We start from the raw sequence: 8,250 nt of genomic DNA, 5'->3' as shown, positions 1-8,250 counted from the left end.
GTGTCGTCTACATATCGTATAACGCACCACTTTCAGGTCACTCCACACCGTGTCGTCTACGTATCGTATAACGCACCACTTTCAGGTCACACGCACCACTTTCAGGTCACTCTACACCATATGATCTATAGGAAAATAAAACAGTAAAATTTTGATACCTTAATAAATTATTAATCATTACCACTAATTAAAGATAACTAAAGTAGCCTAAAATTCCAAAAGCTAAATGAGATTCTAGGTTTAAGGAGTAATGATCAAAGTAAAGGTGTTAACTAGGTAGATCCAACAACTCTCTCACACACACAACACAGACACACATTCTCAGAAAGGGTTCAGACAAAACATCCACACTCTAGGACAGAGCAACCAGCAGAACAACAACAAGCTTTTGGTCTTTAATGCTCTCTCTCTCTCCCAAAACACAAATCTCTTGATTCTCTTTCATCTTTTCATGAAAGCAGAAAAACAAAACAAAACCCTTGTTTCTCTCAAAAACAATATTTAAAACAACCCCTTTAATTCTCTCTTTTACAGTCCATATGATGATGATGACAATAATTATAGGTTATTTGAGATGAGATTATGGCTGCTGCCTCCTTGTTAAATATTATTATGGCTCAAAACAACAACACCAACAACAATGCAAGTGATGATGTGAAGCCCACTATTTTACATGACTTTCTTGGCCGCGGATGCGCTGCTCCCGCGGCCAGGTTCGCCGCCGTCAGCGGCGGCTCTGGCTCTTCGCCTTCTGCTTCCGCCTCTGGCGGCGGCGGTCGTGGTGGTGGACCAGTCTCCACCACTTCTGATCTGGGTTCTGGTAACTAACACTACTACCCCTATCCATTTTTTTATTTTCTTGTTTTTTTTATATAAAAAAAGTATTATTATTATTATTTTAAATTTCATCAAGATTGTGTGAGTATTCGAAACTGGGAAATGCTGAACATATTTGTGCTAATTGATGATATCTTGTTGTTTTAACCATGGTAGAAAGGCAGGCCGGAACACTTTTCGAAGGCGTGCCGTTTTTCGGTCATAAAACCGATCTTGCAGGCTCCAAGATTCGGTACTCAGGCGGCAAACGCAGTCACTCCGATTCGGGCTTTTTGCCGCCTGCACGAGAGGTTATCCCCCAGCTCCGGCCGGATTTTCCCGAGACCTCACATTTGATGAAGGTATTATATATACTCAATTTGCTACACTTGGTTTTAAGCTACACGCAGCGCATGTTAGTCGAGTTTATTATCTGTTACAGTTATTATTTGATGTGTTATGGTTAGATGCTGAGAAATGTGGGTACAGAGAGACCAAGATGGCCCCATGAGGAAGAACCATTCATGGGCATGCATCAAATGAGGCCAACAACATCATCATCATCATCATGGGAACGAGCCATCCCTGTGAATGTTGGGCCTGTACTACAGTACCCTCCACGTGCAGCGGCTGGTCAAGTTGTGCCTTACACTTATCAACCAACAACTTCAAACAGGTTCAAAGATGCCAATGTAGGTCCCCCATTGATCTCCCAGTCAGCTGCTGATGAAGGGTCCAGAACTGGGATCAAAGGGTCCGGGATTCTGAGCTCGGTAGCTGAACCGAGTAAGTTAAAGTCTTTGATCGGTAACACTGAGGCCGGTTCTTCAACTCCGCATCCGTAAGCTTAATAGCTTGGTTTGGTTTAGTTTAGTCATCATGAAGTTGACATTTGGTTTGAGTTTTACTTATTTTAGTTGAATCATTGCAGTCATCAAGGATCGGCATCGGTTAGTCGGCAGATGACCATATTTTATGGTGGTCAGGCTCATGTGTTTGATGATGTTCACCCGAACAAGGTTAAGATAGATGCTTTTCTTTCGATTTATATTGTTTCCGGTAATAGAAATGATGGTTTTGTCCGAAAGATTCATCGTTGGAATTTCGGTTTCAGGCAGATGTGATTATGAACCTAGCTGGATCAAATGGTGGATCATGGTCAACCAGCTTCTTACCAAAGCCATCTGGTGGTGAGACTATTTCTTTGAATGGTAAGAATGACATTCTATAATGTTAGTTATTTGTCACCGCACTTTGGTAAATTAGTAAGGCATATTGGATTTTAAGAATCCAAACTATGGGGCTGTTTGGCAACATCTGAATGGTTAAGTGCTGAACCAGTAAGAGCTCTGAACCAGTAAGAGCCTGTATAATACTTAACCGTTCAGAGGCAAATGTCTTACCAATTCAGATTAGAGGTCTTAACCATTCAGAGGCAAATGTCTGAACCATTCAAACATCTACTCGTGAAACAAACAGTCTGAACCATTAAGTGTTGAACCAGTAAGAGGTTTGAACCATTAAGAGCCTCATTAAGAGGTAAACAAACAGCCCCTATGACTCACTCGCAAGTTGACCAAAATGGCACTCGTGACATTTAAGTCCGTTGTCAAGGCAATCCTACTCTAATGGAGAATTAACTCTGTCTGCCCCTACCATGCATATATGTCGTTTCAAACATTTTATATTTTTATGATTGGGATAAAAATCAATCAATTGCTCGTTAGGGGCAGCCGAAGTTACTTCTTTGTTGGATTGGGGAATGACCTTGGCAACGAAACCGTAAGGTAGGACTGCCATTGGTAAAATTGCTAGTATGGATTATTATCGGTCAATATGTCATAGTTTGGATTATTAAAATCCAATTTACCAGTTAATACCCGTCAATAACCTATTAGAAAAAAAAAGTATAATTTACTAGATCAGAAAATCATTTAGTATAACTACCTAAACAAACCACCAACCTAAGTAAAAAATCTAGTTTTAAGGATTGAAAATAAGGTATGGTTTTGGGTACAGGAGGGCAAGGTAGCGTGTCGATAAAAGATGCAAGAGGATCCGGTGCAGAAGACAAGAGTGGGGAGAAACAGTGAAGTGGAAACTTTAAGGTAATTAAATCATCACTAAATGGATGATTATTGTTGTAGGGAGTTGGATTATGGTGTAATTTAGCTATAATCCTAATTAATTATGAACCTCTGCAAATTAAATGATGCATATGAAGTTGTAGTTTGAATGGCAACAAGATTCAGTTAAAGCTATAGAGTTGTTTCCAAACTTGTATTAATAGAACTGTTTATTAGTCAAATATTAAAATAATATTTTTTCATGACGCGACGAGGCGTAAATGATAAAAACACACATGAATAAAGCTATCAGCGATAGATGGGATAGACCGGTGAGTACATGCAGCTCTCGGCAAATTTAACAAGATCGTTAGGGCGAGGTTGAAGAGAAGCTAGACCTGAAAATATAATCCACATTACACACACACACACACACATATATATATATATTTTCTTCTAAGTTGTAAAATTAAACATCGAAGACTTACCGAGTTCATACGCCTTGTCAGCTACTTTGGCTGCAATATGTGCTGAAATATTTCTGATAGAAGAAAATGGTGGAAATATAATCCCTTTGGCATAGTTTTCATCTGTTACTTGTGATGCTAAACCTTCAGCTGTATGAACAGTTTAGGACTTAACTTAGTTGTTATAAATTTATAATCGTCGGGGGGGATAGTGCACGGTCCTCCCAACCGCCGGAGTGATCCCACTCTGGGAGCCGCTACCCGACCAAGCTAGCTCCGCGGTGAATTCCCCTTGCCGAGTTCTTACCCTGGGCGACATATGCCACTCCCAAGACTCGAACCCGGTACCTCTGGGAAGAGGTGGGTGTCGGTGGCCAACTGGGCTACCCCAGTTGGTTATTTATAATCGTCTGTCAAACACCTCAAAGATTTGTAAAGATTGTCCAGTTTTTCACTTACATGCAGCCAGAAGCAAATCATCATGCACGCGTGTTGCGCCACACATGATCAACCCTAAACCGAATCCTGGGAATATGTAAGCATTGTTTGCCTGCATGTTTTCGAAGAAACCATTAGAAAGAAAACGATAATGAAACGGTTTGAGTGCTTTTGGGCCGGGGTTAGACCTGGCCAGGCACGAATACTTTATCTTCGTATGTCACGGGATTAAACGGGCTCCCACTAGCGAATATCGCCTTACCCTACAAAGATCAGAAGCTAAATACCGGAAATACTAGAATATAAGTTCGAATAGAACAAAACTTGCTATTGGTTTTAGCACCTTGCTCCATGTATATGCTTCTTCTGCGGTACACTCGGCTTGTGAGGTTGGATTCGATAAAGCCATAATGAGCGGTTTCTACACGCGATTTGATTAAATCAAAATGTGAAAACAAACGATTATTTATCGGGCTTTAGAAGAGAACTAACCTCGTTAATAGATGACATGGCCTCGATAACTTCTTGTGTAAATTGTCTCCCCACACCGGATGTTCCTATTAGTACCGACGGTTTGATATCCTGCAAAATGAAGTTATATAAGCGCGTTTTGCGTAAAAGAAAAAGGCGGTAAATGGATGTAGGCTGTCTACCTTTACTGCTTCTAAGAGATTGCTGATCGGTTCATGCTCGTGAGCCCATGGAAGCTTAAAGTGTGGCAGGGACTCTTTACGCGAACTCACAACCAATCCCTATATCAAATAAACACACATTGTAGGGCCCTAAATGTAACTCCGGGAGCCCCACCAATACACTGCTAACTAGTGGGACCGCCGGATAAAGCGCAACTTGCGCTACGTGGCATTCATGCGTAATAGTCAGAATGTGGAAACATTCAAACCACTAATTTTCCGATTATTACAACCTTAAAAAACACTAGCATATGATATATGTTTCTCGTACCTTGGAGTCAACAAGCCAGATCTTTTTACGAGCCTCTTCTATGCTAGTACCTGTCTTCTTCGATATTTGAAGCGCTATAAGTTCTGCAATTCCCGTACCAGCCTTTACACAAAAGAAAGAAGATTACACGCGACAATTAAAAACATAAAACTATATTAACGTCGTTGGTATATTCGTCATGATTAACAATATATTAAGAAATACCTCTCCAGCACCTAGAAATAAGAACGTATGATCGGATAGGGTGCCGCCAAGTAACTTCAAAGCCGAAAGCAAACCACTAAGAACAACAGATGCAGTACCCTAAACAAAACAGACCGACAAAACATTTGGTTAATGTTTTCCGAGCACATAGGCTTAATTCAAATTTCAAAGCTGCTAATCACCTGTATATCATCATTAAAAACAAGATGAGTTGTGCGGTATCGATTAAGCAATGAAAACGCGTTGTGGTTCGCAAAATCTTCAAACTGGATAAGGATTTTTTCTCCATAGTTTATCTTGACTGCCTTCATAAACTCCTCTAACAACTCATCATACTCCTACATCAAACCATACATTATTAACTGTCAACGCGTGCTCATGGTAAAAAAAATAAAATAAATAACAGACGGTAACAAGAATGAACAAAACCTCTCCTCGTGCTCGATTTTGTTTGAGACCAATGTAGAATTCGTCGTCAAGCAGCTTCTGGTTGTTTGTCCCAACGTCAACAGTGATAGGCAAGCACTGCGACATATAACAAGAAACCGTGGTTAACGAGCTTTTATGTAATTCTCACAATGCTATATAGTTAAGGCTGCAGACAAAAGTATAATCAGTTATAATTACAGCCGAAGGTCGAACTCCTCCAAGCGCGGTGTACAAAGAAAGTTTTCCTACTGGTATACCCATTCCCTGCGCGCGATAATCAGTTTTTAATATTTGGATAAACAAATTACACTTTTGATCATAATAATCATTTTCATAGCGCGTTTGAGACCATACCTGGCAACCAAGATCGCCGAGGCCCAATATCCGCTCACCGTCAGTCACAACAATCACTTCAATGTTTCTCTCAGGCCAGTTTCTCAGCACCTCAAGAACCTGCCCTCTGGTGATCATATATGGTTACACAACACTACAAAGATTTATTTAACCTTTATTTTAAAACAAAGAACACGAAAATGAAACCGTACTTGTCTTTTAAAGAGATGTAAAGTCCCTGTGGACGCCGGAAAATGCTCCCAAATTTCTGGCACGCTTCACCGACCGTTGGAGTGTAAACAACAGGAAGTAGTTCCTCCACATGATCTATTAAAATCTTGTAAAACAGTCGTTCGTTTCTCTCCTACATCACACATTAATCAAAGTAAAAAAGCGCATGTGAATGATCAAAACGATCTATGAATTATCTGTTTTCTTTTCCCTTGATCGAAAAGTACCTGAAGATCGATCATAGCTATGTATCTTTGCAAAGGAACCTCGTATTGGCGGATCATTTGCATCACTTTCTTCTCCTAATTGCCATGATAAAGAAAACAATCAAGAAAACAGTGGCGGACCCAGAAATTATTTGCAGGGGGTGCGGATGAGTGGTTCAAACATATTTTCAAGGGTGCGGTCGGGTTTTTTACCTAAAAAATACACTAATTTTTTTTTCAAGGGGTGCGCCTGCCCCGGCATCACCTAGGTCCGCCCATGCAAGAAAATGATCAAGAAAATGCCATGAATGTGTGTAAAAATTTCACCAACTTACTTGGAGTTCTTGTGTGGATATTATAGGAGGAAGAAGCCCGGTTAAGTAATGAGCATGTCGTTCTCTTTCGGTGAAAGCTAGCCCTTTGTTATGGCGCGGGTCGCGCAACAATGTATGTCCACTAGATCATCATGCAAATTTCTTATTTTAAAACAATGCATATGAATTATAAGAAATGAGACAAATCTTGAACAATATGATCATAAATACATAATGCAAGCATTCATTTGACGATAAAACCGAATCAAATCACCTGGAAATGGACATGTTCCAAGGGGTAACAAGTTGACATCCTTGAACACCACCATTGTTGTTATCCACCACACCATCTCCCATGATCACCCTACAATTATTGTCTGGAAATGTGACAAGAATATGCAACAACATTAAAAACCCGAATACCACAAATAACCCGAAATACGAAATCACATAATTTGCCATTAGAAAGAAACATGGGAACAAGATGAATGAATGACCTACCACAAATTTTTTTATTAACTTTTGGATGAATGACAATCAAGTTTAAATGTATGGAATCAAGAATTCTTGATTTTTTGATGTGATTTTTATAAAAATGGGAAGTTGAAAGGCAAGAGTGGAGAAGAGTATGATACCACAGAAATGTGAGTTATATATGTATGTGTTAAAGAGAGAAAGTAGGAGAGTAACCCTCTTAATGTTGACGGTTTCATATTTTCTCATGCCTTTTTTTGCTTCAAGATTTGAAGGTTTCTTCCCTTTTTTTTAACTAATTTTAATTTTTATTAATGTTTAATTTTTAAAACAGAATCACTTTATATTTTTATTTATGTTTAATTTTTATACAACTTCTTAGCAAGTCAAGCATATAATTGTGACGTGAAATATTTACGGGTAGTTTGGGAACATCGTCATAATTGATTTAGGTATTTTGGGTCCAGTTTGGGTTAAGACATGGTGACACTCCCTCATTGACTGATTTGATTGGGCAGTGTGAGGAGTACCCCCAACACCTTTAAGGTGGATAAAGTGGTTGCCGGGAGCTCCTTTCGGAGATACCCTGCAATTCCCCGTGTGAACGGGTATGTGTGCCGACGTAAAGTTTACATAAATATTTTTCAAACATAAAATAAATTTTAAATTAATTATTTTACGTAAGAGAACCTTTATTAGATATAAATAATCATTGAAATTGGTTATTTTACATTATTAGAGAAATCAAATTGAATTCGAATTTAAAATTTTGAGCCTATATTTATAATAAGAAACCCAAACTTTAGAGAGAATAAGATACTTAAATTCATAACTCGGTTTGAGTTATATCTAAACTATATAACTTGAATTTAATCTTTTTCTAACCCAAACTTTATAGAGAATAAGATACTTAAATTCATAACTCGGTTTGAGTTATATCTAAACTGTATAACTTGAATTTAATCTTTTTTTAACCCAAACTTTAGAGAGAATAAGATACTTAAATTCATAACTCGGTTTGAGTTATATCTAAACTATATAACTTGAAATTTAATCTTTTTTTAACAACAAACGAAACTTGTTAAAACGAAACTTTATTTAAAAAAGAAACCAAAAAGCATAAAGCCCTCTTTAGCAAGAAACTAAATACCACAAAACGACAAGCCAAAAACAAAACAAAACTAAACCAAACATAAAAAATCAGTCCCCTTGAATCAATACGGTTAAAACCTTACAAATTCCTAATTCGAATAAAGAATAGAGATTTGATTTGAAAGTAAATTAGTAATTAATCCAACCCAGCAAGCTA

The 8,250-nt window shown here is 38.3% G+C and overlaps 2 protein-coding genes across 3 annotated transcripts; one reads left to right on the top strand and one right to left on the bottom strand.

Moving 5' to 3' along the window:
• Window positions 1-285: 285 nt before the first annotated feature.
• On the top strand, window positions 286-3,099 carry LOC110898487 (protein TIFY 8). Its single transcript, XM_022145278.2, has 6 exons — window positions 286-820; window positions 994-1,178; window positions 1,284-1,657; window positions 1,748-1,835; window positions 1,931-2,027; window positions 2,836-3,099. Exons 1-6 carry the CDS (start codon window positions 583-585, stop codon window positions 2,907-2,909), a joined length of 1,056 nt encoding a protein of 351 aa, XP_022000970.1. The 5' UTR covers window positions 286-582; the 3' UTR covers window positions 2,910-3,099.
• On the bottom strand, window positions 3,069-7,113 carry LOC110898486 (NADP-dependent malic enzyme). Of its 2 annotated transcripts, XM_022145277.2 has the most exons (18): window positions 6,969-7,113; window positions 6,742-6,844; window positions 6,489-6,609; window positions 6,175-6,249; window positions 5,929-6,080; window positions 5,738-5,843; window positions 5,582-5,647; window positions 5,384-5,479; window positions 5,137-5,292; window positions 4,955-5,053; window positions 4,751-4,852; window positions 4,441-4,539; window positions 4,280-4,369; window positions 4,131-4,208; window positions 3,976-4,050; window positions 3,809-3,899; window positions 3,371-3,499; window positions 3,069-3,280 (listed from the first exon to the last, which is right to left on the bottom strand). In XM_022145277.2, exons 2-18 carry the CDS (start codon window positions 6,822-6,824, stop codon window positions 3,192-3,194), a joined length of 1,707 nt encoding a protein of 568 aa, XP_022000969.1. In that variant the 5' UTR covers window positions 6,825-6,844; window positions 6,969-7,113; the 3' UTR covers window positions 3,069-3,191. The 2 variants fall into 2 exon arrangements, with proteins under 2 accessions (XP_022000969.1, XP_022000968.1); XM_022145276.1 differs by lacking the exon at window positions 6,969-7,113 and having other exon boundaries at window positions 6,742-6,959.
• Window positions 7,114-8,250: the final 1,137 nt, after the last annotated feature.

This window comes from Helianthus annuus, chromosome 13 (genome assembly GCF_002127325.2).
Source record: "Helianthus annuus cultivar XRQ/B chromosome 13, HanXRQr2.0-SUNRISE, whole genome shotgun sequence".
Lineage (NCBI taxonomy): Eukaryota > Viridiplantae > Streptophyta > Magnoliopsida > Asterales > Asteraceae > Helianthus > Helianthus annuus.
Note: the sequence above shows the minus strand (reverse complement) of the source record. Positions and strands in the feature narration are given on the sequence as shown.